The sequence below is a fragment of the Polypterus senegalus genome, chromosome 4 (genome assembly GCF_016835505.1).
Source record: "Polypterus senegalus isolate Bchr_013 chromosome 4, ASM1683550v1, whole genome shotgun sequence".
Taxonomy (NCBI): Eukaryota; Metazoa; Chordata; class Cladistia; order Polypteriformes; family Polypteridae; genus Polypterus; species Polypterus senegalus.
In genome coordinates this window covers 476,719-498,035 of record NC_053157.1, presented here as the reverse complement: position 1 = coordinate 498,035, position 21,317 = coordinate 476,719, and the positions used below count along the sequence as shown (strand labels likewise).

The window sequence follows — 21,317 nt, the reverse complement described above, 5'->3', positions numbered from 1 at the left end:
CAGCGCCCCGACTGACCAGTTCAGCCACCTTTAATGACCCAACGCTGCTGCCTTCTGTCTCCCTGCCCACCCGACACTGCGACGTTGTCATTGAATGGCTCTTCTCTGCCGGACCACCTGCAGGTCGCGATCGCTCGCGCTGTTCACGTGTCAAGAAGGGGCTGCGCGCTTCATTGACTGCGCCAACGACCGAATGAAACAAGACGAGGAAGAAGAGGGGCATTCGGGTGCGTGTATAGCGCCTGACACAAAGGGACTGGCCCTTCTTATACTCGATGGCGCCTGCGCCGCAGGTTCAGCGAGCCCCGCAGAGGGAAGGCCGGCACACCCGCGACACGAGCCACGTTCAGTACTTCGGTAACTCGACCATTCTTAAATATAGCGCCTTTCACAGGAATCAGAAACAGCAGGAGTTTATTCATTCAGCCTTTCTTTAGTGTAGCGTCTTTCGTGACAAACAAAAACGCACACTAGGAGTGTAAAAGTTCCAACGCTCTTCAGTATAGCGCCTTTCACGGCAGAAAATACACGAGTTTATTCATTCGACCACTCTTATATTGCCCCTTTCTCGGTAACCACAAGAATCCAGTATGGGCAGTCGTGTAGGGACGCCCCCCATTCGCTCCTTCATTTTTTATCATTAATTGCTAATCTTTTTCGAGGGCGGGGCCTGCCTACGCATGCTCCGTGCACGAGGGTGGCGACCCCCAGCATACGGAGGTACTTGAACTGAGATCTCCGAGTGACGTGAGGCCAGATCTCTAACCGCTGAGCCAACGACTCGGTGCGGCCGCTTTTGGGGGTCTCTCCCTCCTTCTTGCTTTGCCGGTTTATTTATATACTTTCTGAACTGTCCCGCCCGTATCGCGGCTGCGCTTCATTTCAGACGCCCCCTCGCCCCCGCCACCTGCCTAGCTTATTTCCACCATGCTGAAAGGCGCTATATCACCGCGCCGCGGCTTTCCCTTGGGCTCCACTCAAGCACACGTACGTCTCACTAATCCCCCCGGACGCAGAGTGCGATGGGCGTGATCGAGCGCCACTCCTCTCTTCGAAGGTCTCATATAAAGTGTCCTGCGACGCCGAGCCAAGCACTTCCTGAGTGACGCGAGCACATCCTTGTGTGCTTGGTGGGGACGCGACAGCTCGGATCGGATCGGCGCACCCGGCTCTGTCAACTCGGAGGAGGAGGAGGAGGAGGAGAAGGCGGCGGGGGGGCGACAAAGGAGGAGGAGGCGGAAAAGTTTCGAGGCAGCGCGGCAGAGGCAGCAGCGGGCGGCAGGACGCAGACACGGAGGGCTCGTCACAGCAGCCCCTTCGCCATGAGGGTCAAGATCGGCTTCCTCCTGCGCAGCCTGCTCGTCGTGGGCACCTTCCTGGGGCTGCTGGTGCTCTGGTCATCGCTGGCTCCCAAAGACTCCGACGGGAAGCCCTACGCCAAGATGGTAAGTGCAGCCCCCCGAGCGGCGTGCCCGTCGTCTCCTCGCCGAGCGGAGGCTTGATTCGGTCCGGGTCGTTGTCATGGTGATCTGCGCCTGTCGCCGGCGTCCCTTTCTCGGAGAGACGCCGTGCCTCGCGTTCGTCCTTCTGCTCCTGTAATCGGGCCGCGTCCACCGCTCTCTCGTGCGGCTTGGCGGTTGAGTGTCGCCGTGCTGACCCCCACCGGCCACTACTAGTGCTGTTCGGCGGCGGCACGCCGTGCTTTCCAACCCGGAAGCCGGAGCTGGAAAACGAGAGGCTGCGCGAGCGCTACAAGGCCCTCGGCTTCGGCTCCTCTCGGCCTTTCCCGGATCCCCTCGGCTTTCTCCAGGTTTCTTCGCGGCTTCTCTGGACGCTTGGCGTCCAAAGGTGGGCTTTAGGTGGCGAGCGAGGAACGCGAAGGCTTGCGAGACTAAATCCCTCATCGGGCAAAATGCATTACATGCCGTCAGCCTCTTATGAACGGCGCTATATGCGCCTGTAATGCGAGCTGCTAACGTTTGAGCGATGTGGAGACCACCCAGGACCGGTACGAAGCTGACACGCCTGCTTTCTCGGGCTGCTCCCGTGTTCCTCTCCCGTGCACACGTTTAGTTAATCGAGAGGGTGTGCCGGGTGTGCCCATTCCGGGGGTGGGCCCGCTGTGGCAGGATGTGGCACCCGCGACCCACAAAGAGTGAAGGATACGAGGAAGCCGCGATGGCGCCCCCAGCCCCTTTTGTAGTGTGAACCTCTCTGAGCAGTCAGTGCGGTGAATAGAGAGAGTGAGTGATATAGCGCCTTTCAGAGCAGGCGAACGAGAAGTGAAGTCCATCGTCCAGTTAGCCTTCTCCCGTATTTTGCTCTTCTTAGGCGGCCTAAGATCTCCATTCGTTGAAGGAGGGGTCCCTGATTTGGGTCCAACGAGAAGTCCCCCAGTCATCATATCCAGCTCCTAATATAGCGCCTTTCACGCCCATCTACCTGTTATATACTGAAGAAGTCAAATCTCTGATCTATCTGACTACAGTAGCGATTGTGTCGTGCCTTCCATGGCTCTCAGTCTTTCTGCCTGTCCAATATAGTGCCTTTCATTTCTGTCTGTTTGTCTGTCATTCCTTTCTACTGCCATCCCACCCAGGGTGTCTGGCTTGGGCTGCATGTTGACAAATAGGCCGTGTCTCCTGACAGCACCACAATTCACAGGTCATATAGTGCCTTTCATATGTAGGTATCTATGGGATAGTGCCATGCATAGCCGTCTCTTGTCATTCATGCTGGGCTGGCACCCCGTCCAGGGTGACCTCCAGACTTGTGCCCTGGGCACAGTTCAAACAGCAGGTTCTGATGGTGTATTGGTGGATGTCCATGTCTTATATAGCGCCTTTCATATCCCCAGTGCAGTCTTAACAGGGCAGTTCATGGCATCCAATAATGCTGACCCCCTTTGTTTTGGCAGACATGCTGCCTGCGTGGCACTTTGGTCCCCGGCCTTTCATCCATTCCACAGTACTTGGTGCTTTGGGGGCTGCTTTGTGGCGCCCACTACTGGTGGTGTGTGGAGTTGCACTTGCAGCTCTGCCCACCTGCCCCTTATGCTGTGTTTCGTTTTTTCTTTGTTTTGACTGCCTGCCTATCATGCCTTTCACATATGAGACTGGCATCCCACCCAGGGTGTGTCTTCTGCCACACTTTTCATATCTTGAGTGCAGTTTTGGCAGAGCAGGTCACACCGTTTAGGAAGGAGGGTCACATTTTCAGTTCATTGTCTCACTGCTCCTGTCAATGGTCTTTAAATAAAGCGCCTTTCAGTTCACATGGTGCCCCTGGCGCCTTCCGCTGGTCATGTGTGGGATTGCACCTGCAGCTCGGCCCACTCGCCATTGTGCTCTTTAGCTGTGTCCTGCTTTGCAAGTCCACCTTTGGTTTGGCTCTCAAGGGTAATTTACCTGTTATATAGCGCCTTTCATGTCTGCCTATGTGTTATATTCTGCCTTTCATTTCTTTCTGTTACGTAGAAAGGAGGCACAATATAACACAGAGAGACCGAGTCTTTACAGTGTCTCTGTTATATAGCGCCTTTACAGTGTCTCTCTCTCTCTGTTATATAGCACCTTTCACAATATCTGTCCATCTCTCTGTCTCCAGTTCATTTTGGCAGATGTGCTGCCCGACTGTTTGTGGTCTTTTTATATAGCGCCTTTCAGTTCCACAGCTCTAGGCCTTAAGGTGCCCTCCACTGGTGGTTTGTGGGATTTTTGCCTGCATTACTGCGGGTTTTGTTTTTGCTTGCTGCCATTGTTTTGAGGCACGCCTGCCCGCCCGCCCGCCCGTGTGGCAGGTTGTGAAATCGGCGGCCCTCTGTAATTGTGGTGGGTGATGCCTGCAGACTTGCCTGGTTCTTAATCTCAGCCTTCGTGTTGCCACACACCTTTGGTTAACGTTGCACCACAAGTGCAGACAGGCGGGCTGATGAGCCCCAGATGGTCTTATCCCAGGGTGCGGTGATTCAAGTGCCAGCATGAAGCTCCAGGGGCGAGGCAAGTGGGTGGCAGAAGGCCAACGTCCAGCAGAAGAGAGACCATGAGGTGTCCAGGGGGTCCGGGTGTGTATTGTGCTTTTCTGTGGTGTTCATGACTACAGCTACTCTGTTTGTACCACGCTGGCATCACAGATGACACAATCCATGGTGTCGGAATCCCGTATTTCATTCCAGAGGCTTCTTCTGGAGTTTGGTGGTGCAGACTGTGATATTCCAGTTGGGTCTTCCATGAAATTTCCAGTTGAAAGCGTCTGCCAGGAGGTCAGCGGGTGAGGCTGGCCATGCCAGGATAGCGATTGTTATTAATAGATGAGGTGAGGTGCCCTGCAGGGCTCCAGACAGGTTGTTGTGCATTCTTTAGTTACGTCTTTGGGTTATTGTGGCGTCAGCCTGTCACTATTTGTCACCTGACTCTTGACAACAACAACAACATTTCTTTCTGTCGCACATTTTCATACACACAGTAGCTCAGAGTGCTTTACATGATGAAGAAAAGAAAAATTAAAGACACAGAAAGAAACTAAAATAAGTCAACATTAATTAACATCGAATACGAGTAAGGGGGTCCGATGGCCGGGGGGGACAGAAAAAACAAAAAAAACTCCAGACAGCTAGAAAAAAAAAATTAAAATCTGCAGGGGGTCCGAGGCCACGAGACCCCCAGTCCCCTCTGGACATTCTACGTCACATCAGTGAACAGTCGTCTTTGTAGTTAGGGTTCTCACTGAAGGTCTTGATGATGATGGTGATGGTCACGTAGACTTCTGGCTTTTAGTCCATCATTGCTGGAGCATCAGGATGCTTTGAGCAGGTGGAGGTGGCGCAGGAAAGAGAAAGAGAAGAGAGAGTTGAGGTCACTACGGAGTTAAGAGCCACCATGAACAGTTCTGAACACGCAGAGCATCAGGATTAGATGAAGGTGAAGTTATCAGAAGGCCATGTTACACTAAAGTGTTCTCAGCAGTTTATTAAAAGCACCACCGTATCAGCCTGGTGAATTCCTACTGGCAGGCTATTCCAGATTTGAGGAGCAGAGCAGCAGAAGGCCGCCTGCCAACCTCACCCTCCTGCCCCCCTGCCCGCCTCACCACTTCTTTTAAGTTTACCTTTTGGAATTCTGAGCAGACCCTCATTTGAGGATCTGAGGTTACGATTTGGAGTCTAAGATGTCAGACACTCCGAGATATAAGATGGAGCCGATTATTGAAGGCTTTATAAACCATCAGCAGGATTTGAAAGTCCATTCTGAATGACACAGGTGACCAGTGTAGTGACGCCAGGACTGGGGTGATGTGCTCCGATTTTCTTTTCCTAGTTAGGATTCTAGCAGCTCCATTCTGCACTCGTCGTAATCGATTGATGTCTTTTTTTGGTGGTCCTGAGCGGAGTGCGTCACAGTAATCTAGTCGACCGAACACAAACGCGTGAACTCAATTCTCAGCATTGTGGTGTTCGGGGTCCACAAATAAATAAATTAAATAAATAATCACGCACTCGCGGCGGCTTAGTGAGGGGCGCAGTGGTCGGAGAAAGCCACGGGGCGATCTGTGGTGTGGGCATTACCCACCTCTGTGACAGCTGCCATGGCCCCTCGCAGTATACAAGAAGCACGAGTCGGGTGGGAGAAGACCAGAGGGGTAGAAGGAAGTGAAAAGGACGGAGGTGACGGGGAGCGAATGGCAGCAGAACCCGCATCGTCACAAACATCTCTCAGTGATATCAGAGGTCAAACTTCTGTTGTGTTTCTTAAAATGCTGTCCTGGTGGTCTGATGAATATGTGATTTAAAATTCAGGTCACAGTCAACAGTCACCCTGAACTCTTTACCTCCGTCTTGACTTTTAATCCTGATGTATCCAGTTTATTTCTGATAGCCTCATTGTATCCATTATTGGTGATCACTAAGATTAAGTTACTATTCATCCATTCTGAGATACAAGTCAGACATTGGGGGCCAGTGAATCGAGAGAGTCGGGGGTCTTCAGGTGCCATTGAGAAGTACAGCTGGGGGTCGTCGGCAGAGCTCTGGCGGCTCACGTTGTGCCCTGAGATAATCTGACCTAACGGAGGCATGTAAATCGAAAAGAGCAGCGGACCAGGATAGAGCCTTGTGGACCACCATATCGGATATCGGGGGTCTTTGAGATTTGATCACCACAACTCACAAAGGAGTTTCTCCCTGCCAGGTGGGATTCAAACAATCTAAGACCCTGCCAGAGAGGCCCACCCATTGACTAAGAATGTTGTGATCAATGCGGCCCTCGGGTGTCAGAGGATGAGGACAGACAGACGGCCTCTGTCTGCGTTGGCGACTTTAGCGAGTGCCGTTTCTGTTCTAAAACGTCGCAAGAGCAGCAGGTGTAGCTGCATAATGACAGCCGTCTGCAGAAAGGCAGGTTAGAGACGAGGCTAAAATATTCAAGAGCCGAGGGGTTTAACTACAGCCGTCTTTAGACCGTCTGGGCAGACCCCCGGATCTGATGACGAGTGTCCAGCACGTCATCGGTTAGCATGCCTGATACTGACCTGTTGGTGGAGGGTCTCGGTTGAGGGATTATTTTCTGTAAATCTATCCTGGTGAGAGAACTGAATTTGTTTATAACGGAGTACTGGGGCGCAGGGGGGTCCGCAGCGTTGGGGGGGATACAACAACAACATTTAATTCTGTCGCACATTTTCATACAAACAGTAGCTCAGAGTGCTTTACGTGATGAAGAATAGAAAAATCAAAGACCAAATAAGACATTCAAATGAGACAACATGATATTAAAGGAGTAAGGTGGTCCGATGGCCAGGGTGGACAGAAGAAAGAAACCAAATCTGCAGGGGGTCCGAGGCCACGGGACCACCCAGTCAGGCATAGACACCCTTTGTTATTTCTAATGTCATTCACAGCCTCGCGGGTTTCACTGGAAGTCATTCCTTTGAGTTTGCTGGTTTAGCAGACGTCTGGCCAGTCGCCGACTCTGGGATTCCCTGCGTTGTTATTTCTGATCTTCGATTAATGGCAGCCGCTGGCCTCTCAAGACGGACTGTTGTTGTATTCTGCTAGCTGACTTTTGATATCTCCTAGTGGACAGTTAGTTTAGTCTTCCTCCATTGGCGCTCCGCTCTCCCAGATGTTCTCCTTGTGTCCTCCATGGTGTAACAACGCTAGAAGATGTTTGAGCTGTGTGTTCAGGTCCAGCGGCTCTCGCTTTACTATTTATTATCCTCGCTCTGATCGTTGGCGCTGTAAACGGACTGATTGCTCAGAAGGTTTGTAAGTTTTAAAGCTGCTGCTGCCGAGTCCAAGAAGCGTTTCTTAACAATGTGCTTCTCGTTTCCTCTCATTCTCTCCATCTTGAATATTAATGATCTGGCAGGCGAATATCGATGAGCTCGCAGTCCTTCAGTGATCGCCGAGTCTGACGTGTCTCCTGCTTTATGTGTAGGCTGACTGACGAGCGTCTCGGACCAGAAGAATTCTTTTACTTGCGGGTCACACGGATTGTCGATGTCACTGACTATTAGGAGCGGCTCACAGTTCGTAATTCAAATGAAGTCTGAGAATTCCTCAAAGAAAGACGCGTTGAGTTTTGGAGGTCTACACGCGGATAATACGAGAACGTGAGAATCTCCTTGGAGAAGAACGGCGAGATACTCGCAGGACTTGAGCTTACCAAACTGACATCTTTACACTTTGACCGACTCGAGTAGATGTTTGCCAAGCCGGCCCCCTTTTTCCCTGGCGGTCCGCACGAGTAACGCTGTAATCCGGAGGCGCTGATCCGATTAAAGCAGCCGCGCCGCCTGAGCTAAGCCACGTTTCACTTCGATGTTTCTCTCCCTAATAAGATCGTTGATATAAAACGAGACGTCCTCACGTGGCACTGCAGGGCCCACTCGCATGATATCCAATTGGGATGTGGGAGGAAGATTGAAATGGCAGAAGAACACATTGGCATTTGACCCTGGAGCTGGGGGGCAGCGGTGCTGAGCACCAGCCAGGAGGAAGTCTGTGCCAGGTGGGCCATTTGGGGGTTTTGAAGTCCAAAGGTCCTGCCCCTCAGTGCTGGGGTGTTAAGCAGAAGGCCTGGCATCCTCGATTCTGTGCCCGTGTATGCTGCACCATCCTGGCAGTTGCGTCATTTTTGCTTGCCCTTGTTCTTAGGGACTTAGCAGACCATGAGATGCCCATTTTAGCTTGATGCCATCTAACTTATTGAGGCCCAACTAGTGTAAGTCCACCTTGAACTGGACTGGCTTGGACTTTGCAGGCCACTGCAGGACTTAAGGCTGCAAGGCCACTGGGCTGGTGGTGATGAGCCAATGATGTGGCCCCACCTCACCCTTTGCCAGTTGAATGCCAGGATCTGGTAATTTGTACCTGGGCATGACTCCAACTGTCTTCTCCAGGCTTGTACTGCGACCCCATGGTGCCTGACTTGTCCCATCTGGCCTACTGGCCCTGGTCCACCACTTGAACTCATAGCTTCTCCAAGTTGTCTGTGCCGCCATTCTCTGATGCCCAACTTTGCCATCTCTAACCCACTGCTTTAACTGCCTTACAGGAGGGAAGAGACACCAATGACCTCCTGCCCAATGCCAAAGACAACCTGCTGGACAAGCTGAAGCCTGTGATTCCGTGGCCTCAAGTTGAAGGTGTCGAAGTCGACCTCGAGTCCATCCGGCTGAAGAACGACGAGAAGAACCGCGCCGCCCCACCGCTGAAGGCGGACCCCGTCGACCAGCGGGACATCATGCAGAAGCAATACGTCACGTTCAAGGTCCAGAAGCACAAGTACCCAGACCCCGTGTTGAAAGCCGGCGAGCTCGGGAACTTTGAGTCAAAGGAACCCGAGCCGGAGGGCGTGCCAGGGGGACCGGGTGAAGGTGCCAAGGCCTATGTGTTGGGCCCCGAGTATAAAGACGCAATCCAAGCCAGCATCAAGGAGTTTGGATTCAACATGGTGGTGAGCGACATGATCTCCTTGGACCGGACAATCAGTGACCTGCGGCATGATGAGTAAGTGACCCTCCGCCTTCATGCCCGTTGTTGAGTTGGCATTCCCTCACGTTGAGTTTATTTCATTTCACATTCTTCTGGCCGAGGGGTGGCATGGGTTCAATTTGGTTTGCTGTTCTGTAGCAACTACTTGTTGGCACGGGTGTTATCTGCCACCGCCATGCCAGCCAACCTCCCCCTCAGAACACTTGTAGTGTGCTCGACTGGCAGATGGTGCCATTGTGTAGAAGGAACGTGGGGCCACATGGCATGCAGGCAGGTGGGGGACTTGAGAGGTCACCTCGGTGACGGCTGCTCCTCGGGAGCTGAGTTGGTGGTACATCTTTGGGGACATCTGCTGAGCGTCTCGGTCCACAGGGTGTGACACAGCCCAGCTGAGCCGCCATTGGTGGGTTTTGGTTTCGTTTTTGTCCTCGTCTTCGACTGAATGGCACTTTAGTTTTAGTCACATGTTGGCCGTTGAATTATCGACAGTTTCAGTTGCCTGGCGGCCATCATGTTTAACATGCGTGACGCGTACGCTGAACAGTCGCCGTACGGAGGGTTTACTCCAGCAGGTGGGCCGGCAAGCCCTGGTCCACAGTTGCAGTGTTTCCGGCCCCCCACGTCCCCTTCGGCTGTTCTCCACTTCTGCGTCGAGCCGTCATCCGCGTAGGACGACGGCGTAGCCTGACACCCACCGCTCAAATGTGTCTGCCAGCAGAAAGAAATGCATAGCAAGGGGGGCCGGTCGTCCTGGAGGGCATTTTAAGGGGTCCTTTGCTCGTCTAGCGTGCCACAAACACCGCCATCTAGTGTTGATTCACGTGATGGCAGCGCCACGGTGGTAGAAGTTGGCTGGAAGTCGCGCCACCGTGAGATTGTAGCGAAACGGGGGGACGGGGGTGGGCGCCACACAGAAGAGACGAGGGGGTCTTTGAGCAACAAAAATGGCTCCTCCCAGCCGGTTGGATGGAACTGTGTGTCACATAGAAGACGCGTCAAGTGTGGCGGTAAAGCGCGGGCACTGCTAGGACTTTTGGTCCACCTCTTTCCCATCTGACTCTCACTCCGCTGCGCTTGTCACACGTGACGTCCCCCGTGACACCAAAACCCTGGGAAGCTGGCATAGAGCGGAAGGTCTTAGCGTATGGTCCGTGGCATCACTTGTCGATGGGTCCTTAGAGGTCCTCTGGACCTCATTGTTTGTTGGCAAAACGGGCATTAAATGCGGAGTCTGCGCTCACCGTCGCGTGAGATTTTCCTTTGTATTCCGTGATGGTACAGCATCCGTGCCACGCGCTCCGTATGTCGCCCGGTTGAAAGTGCCCGATACTGGTGTTTGCCGACTTTCACCGCACGTCGCACCCCGTTTGCCAACTCGCGGTTTCTGGTTGGGATCGAGATTGAACTCTCACCGTGACAAAGCGAACTACCGCTTCCGCCAGCTCGTTGATGTCATCTGTTCGGAACATGTCCCAGTCTACGTCATCGAGCGCGTCCTGCAGCGTGGCTTCTGATTGGGCAGACCAGCACTTCACCTCCCTCGTGCCCGGAGCTTCAGGAATGACGCTTTGTTTTTATTCCGCCGTTCTGGTCGGACTTGAATTCGGGCTCCCCTAGCTGGACACGTGACCTGTTGGTGGACGTTCGGCTTTACTTGTCCGAGGTTTGCCTTATTAAAGTCCCCTGCCATGATGAGTGCCAAGTCTGGGTGTCTGCTTTGTGGAGTTCAGACAAAGCCGTGCCCGCGTCTGCATGGGGTGGGATGAAGACCGCCGTTATTGTGCCCGAAGGGCATTTGTGCATGTGAGTGACTGGGCACTGGTGCCCTGTCAAGGGCTGTGCCCTGCATTGTACCTCAACTGTTGGGACAGACTTGGGTTCAGTGCCATTGAGCAGGTCTTGGGTGTTCAGTAAGTTGGTGGCTGTGGACCTGAGGCTGGGTTGGCACTACAGGACATTTTAGTTCTGGTGCCCTGAACTGGATGGGCATTGTGTGAATCGGTTGGTGGTGGGATGGCTTCATTCTCAGTTCTTTGTGGCTGTGCTGTGTGCCAGTTTTCCAGGTCCAAATGACCTCATATGTGTCTTTCTGGTGGGGCAACCATTTTAGAAATGGCATCCTACAGTTGGTGCCACCTGGTGGCCTTAATGCATGCAGTTAGGGGATGCCAGGCCAGTCCAGCTGCCCTCCTCTTCAGATTCCGAGCCCTTGGCATGTCCATGACTGGCCAGCTGCTAATCCTTCATTTTGGCTTCTTCACGCCTGGCGTAGAGGGTCTTCATGGTGGGGGGCACCAAGTGCTGTCAGACTCTTTCCATCCCTCTGCTTATCCAGGGTGGGTCGTGCGATGGCCACCCCGGGCACAAGGCAGGAGCAGCGCAGTGTGTGTTGAGCCCCATGCAGCGAGTCCCCAGGTTCGGGGGTCCTCAGTGGTGACCCTTCTGTCTTCCATGTCCGGTACCCACTTGATTCTGCTAATAAGACCCTGATCAAGTTAGCTGAGCTGAACTGACCGGCCCTCTGCAAAGATGGCAGGCCCACCCAGAGACAGGGTCCGATTTGGAAGGGGGGTCGAGGAGCCTTTCGAGTTGTTACATTTGTGTCTCTTACACCCTCGTGTTTCTGATTGTCCTTTTTAAAGTGCCATTCCAGGGTGGCCACTGACTGGACACACAGCGCCTGCCTGACACAGCAAACTGGAATGAAAAATAAAGATGAAGACCACCACTTTTAATGTAAAAGCTAAATTTAATGCCATCTGCTAGTCCCTGACCACCTGGGCTTCTGCCCACAGAGCTTGACGGGCATCCAGCACTGTGAACTTTTGAGTCTTTGAGTCTGGTTTGGTTTTTGTCCCGACACGCAGTGTGAGTTAAGGGACCTTCTCTGCCAGGGTCCACGCGTGCCACTCCAAATGATGGTCACAGGTGGGCTCCACTCAAGTTCTAGAAACTTCTCCAGGAGAACTGAACCACAGTGGATGGAGCCGAGTGGCCCAGCGAAGGAATCAAGGAGGGATTTCTGTTTGCCATTTCCTTTTGAATAAATTGTCCCCACCATTCTGAACGCGGGTTGTCACTTTGTCACGAGTTGCTGACTGCAGATGGATGGGCACAAACGTCAAATTTCTCCCACACTGACAGCCTTTCTTTGTGTTTTTATATCCACACCCACCCGCGGTGTCGGCTGCTCGGTCCCCTCACGACTGTCCCCAAATGTCCACGAGGAGGGCGGCGTGATGTGGGCAGAAGGCCGGGACCACCCATAAGGCTTTGACTCGCGTTTCCTGTGACAGTTTGGCTCTGCGTCTTTGGTGAATTTGACTGAACGGCTGCAGTGTGTGTTTGCCCTTTTGTTTCCAGCACATGAGGGCACCGCCTTCTCTGTAGCCCTGAAGCCATGGCGTCACACCCACAGGTGGCACAACGGCCGTTTAAGAAGGCTCTGCCCGCAGTAATTATCAGCTCTTTATTGTATTCAGGGTACGAATGCCGACGTGAAGCCGCAGGCAGATCCTTCAAGTTTCCATCCTGCAGACAATCAGCCAGCAGATGGGTAAAGGATGGGTAGAAATTGAAGAATCGTGCCCTCCCTGCCACGTGTGCCCGCACAACACACGGCGTTACAAACAGTGAGAGCAGGAGAATAATGTGGAGGGTCCAGGGGGCCATTCAGAGGGGCGCCTCCTGCAGGGCAAACACTGGAAAACACAACACCACCAGTTGGCTCTTCACTCCATGCCACCTTCCAAGATACAAAAACTCCCATCATCCTCCTCCTCTACCAGATTAACATGTGCCCGATCAGAGAGGTGGCTGAACCCATTTGCCAATTGGTGTACAACTTGGTGACAACTTAACTGACATAGCGATGAGTGACTCTGAGGCGGTAGAGAAAAGAGTGCTGGATCGGGCGAGGCGGGCATGGCGTGCCAAGAAGATGAGGAGTGCAGAACAGCAAGCGTAAGGAGAGCGGTGGACACGGACCACTTGAGAGAGAGAGAGAGAGAGAGAGAGAGAGGGGACTTGTGGGCATTACAGGAAGGGGCGCCAGTACAAGGTCGAGGGCAGCTAGGCAGGGACGAGAGGGTGGCTTTAAGGTGTGAGTGTCACCGAGGGCTCCGAGGTAAACCAGCTGGCATTATGGGGGGGCTTCCCTGGGGATACCCTGACTGTCCGTCCTTTGGATTGGCATGGCGCTTTGTTTGTTTGTTTGTTTGTTTGTTGTGGAGACGCTGAGCGGCCTTGTCGACGTATTTCTGCACAACAGGAAATATTAAAGTTTGTGCCGAGAAGCTGCCGCCGTCTCCTCGCTTGCCCAGTCCAGCCTCAGTTCATGAACTACAAGGTGCCCAGCTGGCAGTGGTGCCACAGCTGAGGGTACTCGGCATGCCCGAGTTGAGGATTGTCTGTTAAAGCCCATTGTGGCACTGCTAGTGTGATTTTTGGGCGCTATGACAGTAAATTGTATTGTATTGTGTAACTGCTTCCCATCCTAAAGGGTCCGGCTAAGCCCACTCACTCACTCTCGGTCTGTCCCCTCATGGCCAACGCTACCATCGTTCACTTCATTTGGGATGCTGCGGCCATTTTGTTTTTGCCAGTGTGCTGGGTGCCGGTCATGTGACTGGATGCCATGCTGGCAGGGGGTCTTCGGCCTCCCCTTGTTTATTTCCTTGTGTTTTCATCTGCGGTGATTCCCGGGCCCACCTACTTCACACCCCCAAACAGGTGTGTCATCACCTGAGGCTGCCCCACATGAAGGGTCTCGGGCCTCGTCCACACTGGTGGGTTCTGCTGCGTTATCACACCGCTGACCCCGTCAAGTTGGCCGGACTCGGGGGTCCGACACATGTCAGTGGAGCTTTAAGGAATGAAAGTGAGTCGACATCCACATGAACCTGTAAGGAGACTGGCAGACCACCCTGGCCGGGCCAGCAGATGAGGCTGAGCGGTGGCACTGGTGCCCGTAGGCCTGCATGACAGCAGTGATCTCTTAATAATGCGCTGCCCGCTTGACATCGGGATGAAGCTTGATTGTGACCCATGGGCCCGTTCTGTCCTGTCACTCGAGTGCTTGATGTGTCCCATCGATGGCAGTCGGGTTTTCACGCCCAGGGGCCCTCATTGGTTTTTTTAGTTATGCCACTGAGCCCCCTGCCCAGTCCCATCTGTAACTCATACTGGCAGGACAGCCCAGCTACCTGTGTGTGGCTCGGGTCGGGCGACTTCAGGGTGACCGGTGGGCACCAGCGCCAAGGTGTGTCTCTGTGTGGGCACAGGGGTGAGTCGGCCCTTGTAAAGACCCTGCGCCACTGGCTCCCGTCACTTGAGCTGGCATTCTGATTTATCGATTGGCCCTTTAGTTCCTCTCCCCTGTGCTCTTAAGATTTCTGGGTCTTCATTCAGGCTCATGACTGGCAGTGCCACTCGCCCATCTGACATTCACTTGACCATTTTGACCTCCAGGCCGATGAATGGCGAGCCGCCATTGAAGAGCCCGCTCAGATCTGCTCTTGTGCCACCCGTTCAATGACTTGAGACTTGATTGTACCCAAAGCCCACCTAATAAGCTCATATCTTGGACCCCCCATTGTGCGTTCTTACTTGCTATTCACGGGACCCATTTGTAAAACGCCATGTAAAGCACGTAGATGTCACCACGAGGACCCCGCTCTGTGCCCATGTAAGCCCCTCATCCAGTCTGCCACATGCGTTTGCTGTTCACGCTCTCGGCAGCTGCGGGTAGAAGATGGCGGAAGGATCCCAGGGCGAGCGGTCACTCTGTGCCCACCCTGCTGAGGTGACCTGTCCGAGTGTTTCAGACGTTCTGGGATGGGCAGAAGGGCCAGCGAGCACCAAGCGTGGCAGTGCCAGGGTAACACAGAAGAGGAGATGTGCTTAGCGCCAACTCCTATCTGACTGAATTCAAGATGGCCGCCCCTTTGTTGGGCTCAGTCGCACAGTCGGGCAGGAGAGCCCCCTGGAGACGTCTTCACGACGAAGCGTCACTTTAGTTTGTAATCCGATGGGCTGAACCCGTGTGATCAGGTGACGCGGCGGCGGTGGCCGGCCGGGGTTCACTCCGCCGATCTTCAGGGGCTCCGGTGAGGATGTCGGGTGGGGTCGGACGTGCAGGACTCGACGTCTTTGTGAGGCCCGTTTGGGGTCTTCAGCTCAGTCACATGATGGTTCGGATGCGGCTGGAGTGAAAGTGTCACATCCTGTCGTGCCGCGCCTGGCGCCTTTTATCGTGGCTGAATGGGGCGCAGACAGAGTGACATTTTTTTTAAGGGTCACTGAGAAGGGTCCACCTGCAGACCTCCGCAGTGCTGGGATTCAGGAGCCCCGCTGGACAGCCAATTGGATTGCACGTTGTTGTCCCAAATCGTAACCAGGGGTCCCCGGTGATGCAGAACAGCCTTCTCGATGAAGTGGAGCCCTGGTGGTCCGCAGCTCGAGTCTGACGATGGGGCCGATGACGATGTGTTGTGTTTTTAATGACGTCGGAGACCACCAGACGCGGCCTCGCGGACATAACGGCGGCTTATTCGCCACACTCTGGTTTGACGTGGGGTTTGTAAAATGGGTGGTCTTCTGGTTTCTCTGCCCCGTGACGCTTTCTCAGGTGGCACCTCAGAAATGAAGCACATTGAAAGGTGTGGTGGGGGGCTACACCTGCCATCCACACGCACAGCACAGCAGAAGTCAAAGGGGCTCTTGTGATGAGGACCCCTGGTGACATCTGGAGGGTGGCCTCCCATCCATCTGCCTGCCCCTCTTCTCACTCTTTGTGGTTCATGTGGACCCCACCAGCTGCCCTCGTCATCCTCTCTGTGTACATCAGACAACAAATGAACACTCAGGTGGGCACACGTCTGCCTGCCACACACCTGATTGTCCCCTGGAGTGTCACTCTTAACTTGAAGTGCACCTCTGTGGTTAGTGGTCCATGTGAAAGGCGCTTTATACTCGGCTTGTAGGGTCATTACTGTCACCTGCACAGACTCCAGTGGAGTTCGTACTCGAAGGTGCCAATCAACACGTACTCGAAGGTGCCAATCAACACGTGACATGTCCGGTATGGAGGACATTGTCACTTTCCTGCAATCCAATTGGCCATCCAGTGGAGCTCTTGAATCCCAGTGCTGGACCATCGTGACACGTCCCCATTGTCTGGTGGCACAGTGACTGGGCAGAATGACACTACCCTGAATCTTCTGTCACCTTCTCCCAAAATGCAGCAATTCCTGACTACGTTGCCCTCTAGTGTGTGAACTCCGCCATCGCTTCTTGGGGACACTTCTGTCCTCTTACCTCACGATGTTTTTGTCCTTGCAGTGCACGGGTGATGCCAACACTTCCTAAGGTAAGAGAAGGCCCAGGCTGGGTGGCCAAGTGGGTGAACCAGGCAGTCACTTAGGTTGGCAGAGTCCATGGGGGGCACTATGGTCTCAGCGAGCCATCCCTAGGTGGGGCACAGACTGAGTGGCACTCCGCTTGTGTAAACTCTGGACATACGCATCCAAGGGAAGGTGGGCATCCTGGGTACTGCAGCTATTGTGCCCTTAACCCTTTCACCTCCACACTTTGTTTTTTTTTTTTTTATTGTCCTTTTCTGCCACTTTCATCTTTAACGCTTTGGCAAGCAAGCAGCAAAAGTTAAAAAGTTTGGTGTAAAGACTTGGTCGGGTATCGCTTCTGTTTGTCTCGTGGCACAGGAGTTGAGTGGCTGACTGACAGGCAAACGACTGGCCGTGCCCACTCATTTGTCTCACTTCATTGTCCAGCTGGGCACATCTTATGTCCCTGTCTGTTTGTTTGCAGGTGCAAGTACTGGCACTATGACGACAACCTCCTGACCAGCAGCGTGGTCATCGTCTTCCACAACGAGGGCTGGTCCACGCTGATGAGGACGGTGCACAGCGTCATCAAGAGGACGCCCAGGCGCTATCTGGCCGAGATCGTGCTGATCGACGACTTCAGTAACAAAGGTTAGGAGGGGGCGGAGCTGGACGTCCCCGTGTGACCGGCCGCCTTGTGTAGCGCCATTGGTGGTGAGCCCTGTGGAGGTGTCGCCCTTACCGAGTCTTGGCTCCGTCGTCCACACGGGCACTCCGTGGAGTCCATTAGTGTGGGGTGGGCAGTGCCACCTGTCTGTGCCTGCCTCCGTTTACTGTCAGCAGAGCGTTGTGACGATTCTGGCATGCATGGCACGGTGCCTACTAGTCCTCTAGTTTATCCAGGGGCAGGCATTGCCAATGTTGGCACCAACCTACCTGATGTTACATGTATGCTTTAGCTTAAGGTGCCCCTCCGAGTGGCAGAGTCCTGTGGGTAACTGTGCCCCCTATCATTGCACTGGGCCATGGGGTGACTTCTTGGCTCACTTTATTGGGATGGGTGGACTCTTTCTTGTGGCCTGGTGGGCACAACACTCTGAGCTTCTTGCGCGTCCTGCGTTTTCATTACTTGGTCGAGTCTTCACGTTACCTGTAATGCCACTTAAAGCCGCTAGATGGCAGTACAACCAAACTAATGGCGTGGGGCGCAGCGGAGCTCCATCTGTGCGCACCGCGGCGGCGGCGGCGGCGGCGGCGGTTGCTGTCTCCGGTCGGGATGCCGGGGCCTTTTTCTTTTCTCCTCCGCAGGTGTCGTGACCACCATTTCTGTTTTCCGCAGCCCACCTGAAGGAGAGACTGGAGGACTACATCAAGCAGTGGAACGGCCTGGTCAAGCTGTTTCGCAACGAGAGGAGAGAAGGCCTCATCCAGGCGCGGAGTATCGGAGCCAAGAAGGCCACCGTCGGCCAGGTGAGTGACAACAAACGGAGCCCCCCGTTTAAAATGAACACCCACCCAGGAGTGCACCCTGGAATTTGGTGAGAAGGTTGGCACAAGGGTCAGGGTGTCGCTTCTCCGTGCTGTCTGCCCACCCTCTGACTTCATTTTATATAGTGCCTTACTCGGCCGTCGGGAGACCCCAAAACTCAGGAGGGGTGGGGGGGTCAATCGGCTCTCACCGAGTCTAAGGGGGTCTCCTAAGCCCATCAACTCTGATTCAAGTCAGTGAATGAATACACAAACGTGACACTTTTTTATATAGCGCCTTTAGAGTGGGGGACACGACTCCAGGGGGCTGTAGAACTGAATTGCTTTCATTTTTCTGAACTGTGTGCTCAGGGCAGTGAAGAGGTTTGGGGACCCCCTTAGGCCCAGTGATGTGATATAGCGCCTTTGCACACGGAGTGTGTTTTACACGGGAAGTCGCATTGCTGGAGTTCCATGTAGCGCCTTTCCATCGGTGCCATCGCGCTGCCTTGGGGGGCACTCAGTGGATGGAGCTTGAATATCCGTTTGTGCTGCAGTATATAGCGCCTTTCCATAGTACTGGGAGAGCAGCAGTGCAGTCACGCGTGTGCGTCATGAGCCCCAAACTCTACAGCTGTGTATAGCGCCTTTCAGTAGTGAAGAGCAGCACGTGATGTAGACCAGTGAGACGCCACACACTGCCAAACGCCAGTCCCAGATTGCCTACAGGCTGGGCAGCACCACAGCCCCCTTCTGTGCTCGGGCGGTGCAGGGGCACTCAAACCCCAAACTTGTATATAGCGCCTCTCCCCGCTGTGCCAGTGCATTGGTGGTATTGATGTCGGGCGGTGACGATGCACTATGTGCACCCTCCATATTGATTACTGTGTTTCTGGGGGTCCGGGGGGCTCACACTTCTCTATCCGAGTCTCTGGTGTTGTCGTCCTCAGGTGCTGATCTACCTGGATGCTCACTGTGAAGTTGGTCCTAACTGGTATGCCCCCCTCATCGCCCCCATCACAAAGGACAGGTATGTTTTGATGTATTTATTTATTATTTCCTGCCTTCTGGTTGTCGTGTCACCAGTGCTGTGAGGTTCACGGACTCCAGTGACTCCAGTTTGATGTTTGCTGCTCCTGGCACACCCCAGTACCTCTGAGACGTTTGTCACCCAGCAGACACCGACCGCAGCACGTGATGATATTACTAAGGGTCCTTGAAGAAAGGGGCCAGCAGACGTTCTTGACATATAGCGCCTTGAACGTCGTGTTCTTACCCTCCCAGAGGTCGTTGTAGGGTCGCTGCTGTGGACCACAAAACGGGGCTGAAACCTCAGAAAGGGTCACATATAAAAAAAAAACAGCAGGTGGTAAACCCGGGGGGACGGACGGCCCTCATACGATGCCTGACCTGCTGAATGGCACGTCCCTGTCCGCCCACCCCTGTCAAATCCTGACTGCGAGGGTCGGCCCACTGCTGCTCTGGTCACCTTGTGGTGGGTCGCGCTCGTAGTCTGCAGCCCACCCGTCTTTTAGGTCCAATTTAGAGTGGTAGTCGTTGATGGCTGAAGGCACAGAAGGCACACACCCAGGATGGAATGCCAGGCCACAGCAGGACCAATCAACTCACATGTAAGGCGAGTGACCTCAGTGTCACCTATGTCATCAGAGATATAAAATGAATGGCGACTCGTTCATGAAAAGCCAACATCGGCCATCGAGCTGCGCGAGTGCGCATGACTGCCATTAGCAAACAGCGACACCTGCCGACCAAACGCCACCCAACGTCTGGGTGTTGGATTACAAGCCGGTGACCCCGCCCGTGAAGAAAAGGGCTTCTGCAGACAGTGCCACGCCCCCCAACACAAAGCCGCTTTACACGTTCGCCCGCATTCCTTAGCCGACTTGTCCTGGCACTTTGCGCTCCGAGGTCTTCTTAGCGTCGCCACGACGAGGACTGCGCCCTTTGACGGCTTAACGCCTACAGCGGCGGCCCGACGTACTCCTGACTGCACGTCCTGCTTTTCGAGTGACCCGCTTTTGAAGTCTGCGCTTGCGCGACAATATTGGTACACGCGCAGTAGATTCATATGGAACTTCACGTCGACCCGATATTGTTTGTATGTCTTTATCCACTTTAATGAACAGTTGCCATTTCTACAAAAACACCTTTTTATATTACATGCAAATGTTTCTAACGATAGGACGATCAAATAAAGTAGGATAAAATGTCAGCCCGAAATAAATGTTTTAATGGCACATGAAAATAGAAGATCAAGCGGGCGCAGGCGGTGGCGGCACTGTCGCATCTATGGGTTAATAGTAAAAAGCACTCTTGTCACGTGGGCGTTTGAAGCAAACTGCCTCCAATTTGGCGCGACTCGCGAATAGAAGAGCGAAACGGTGACGTAACAGCACCGCAGGCGCATTAAGCTGAACGAAGAACTGCAAATCCCAGGGTCAACGAGGCAGCTCGAGCCGAGGTATTCGTAAACAGCCCGTCCCACTAATCGCCGCGTTGGTTGCTGGGATTTGGAGTTCTTCCCTCCGCACAAACCTAGACCAGCGGCCTCTTCGGCATCCTTGCAGTTCACTCGAAGCTCTCGCATGACAGAATTCTTTCCGTTATTAATGGATAGAAACACGTGACCGCTCTTCTTTAACAATAACAAAACTATACTGGCGACACTCCATACAGCCTGACGTCAGCTTGGAGAGTTGTCACAATTGAGAGGGCGGGCTCTAGCGGGGGCTTCTAATTGATTGGTGAATCCTCTGCTGGGTGGACCCATGCGCTTTGTTCAGCTTCAGCCTCAGACGCATGCTCAGAATTCTGACTGTGCTCGTCGGACAAGAAGACAAGACCCAGTGGCTCAGAGTGACCGTGTGAAGCGACGATTTTCAAGAAGCTCCGAATTCTTCATCGGCAGTGTGGGTCTGAGGTGTCTTCAGTAAATGTGGCAACTATTCACCAGCGACGGACGATTCACCAATCAAAAAAGGGGACTCGCTCCGACCCCGCCCTCTCACAGTAATCATTTCAAGCCCTATTGGCTGCTGCTAAAACAAATGAATGAAGAATTCCGTTTGGCCAGGTGGGCAGATGGAGCCACACTGTAACACAATGAACAGCTCAGTCAGGTACCCTCAGGTGAGCAGCCATTGGGCGACAGAAAGAGACAAATAAAAAGCAATCGGAGAACAGCAACAGTTGAGCAGAGACCCGGCTGGCTGCCCCACGGGGAATGACAGCCCATGAGAGGTCAATTTGGAGTCTTGGCGTACGTGCAGGTGAAGTCGCGTCAGGCGCCATACTCGATTCTCCCTTTTGTCCTCTTGGTCCAGACTGGTGGGCCATTATGGAGTTGGCGTGATTCTCATTCCGGTTATGCTTTGGTCCCACTGCGTGGGAAGATGGGCATGAAAGACACTCTATTGAGCTAACCCCCAGGTGTGCCAGGACCAGGATGCCCTCCTGATTCAGGGATTGCTGAGCACTATGGAGGAGGAGGAAGG

At 53.7% G+C, this 21,317-nt stretch overlaps 1 protein-coding gene across 1 annotated transcript in view; it reads left to right on the top strand.

Annotated features, from left to right (window-relative positions):
• The first annotated feature begins 1,070 nt into the window (after positions 1-1,070).
• Positions 1,071-21,317, top strand: part of galnt7 (UDP-N-acetyl-alpha-D-galactosamine: polypeptide N-acetylgalactosaminyltransferase 7) — a 30,380-nt gene continuing 10,133 nt past the window's right edge. The window contains 5 exon segments of the mRNA XM_039750082.1: positions 1,071-1,445; positions 8,553-9,007; positions 16,820-16,986; positions 17,675-17,805; positions 18,753-18,832. Coding sequence (XP_039606016.1) covers positions 1,323-1,445; positions 8,553-9,007; positions 16,820-16,986; positions 17,675-17,805; positions 18,753-18,832 — 956 coding nt within the window. The 5' untranslated portion in view covers positions 1,071-1,322.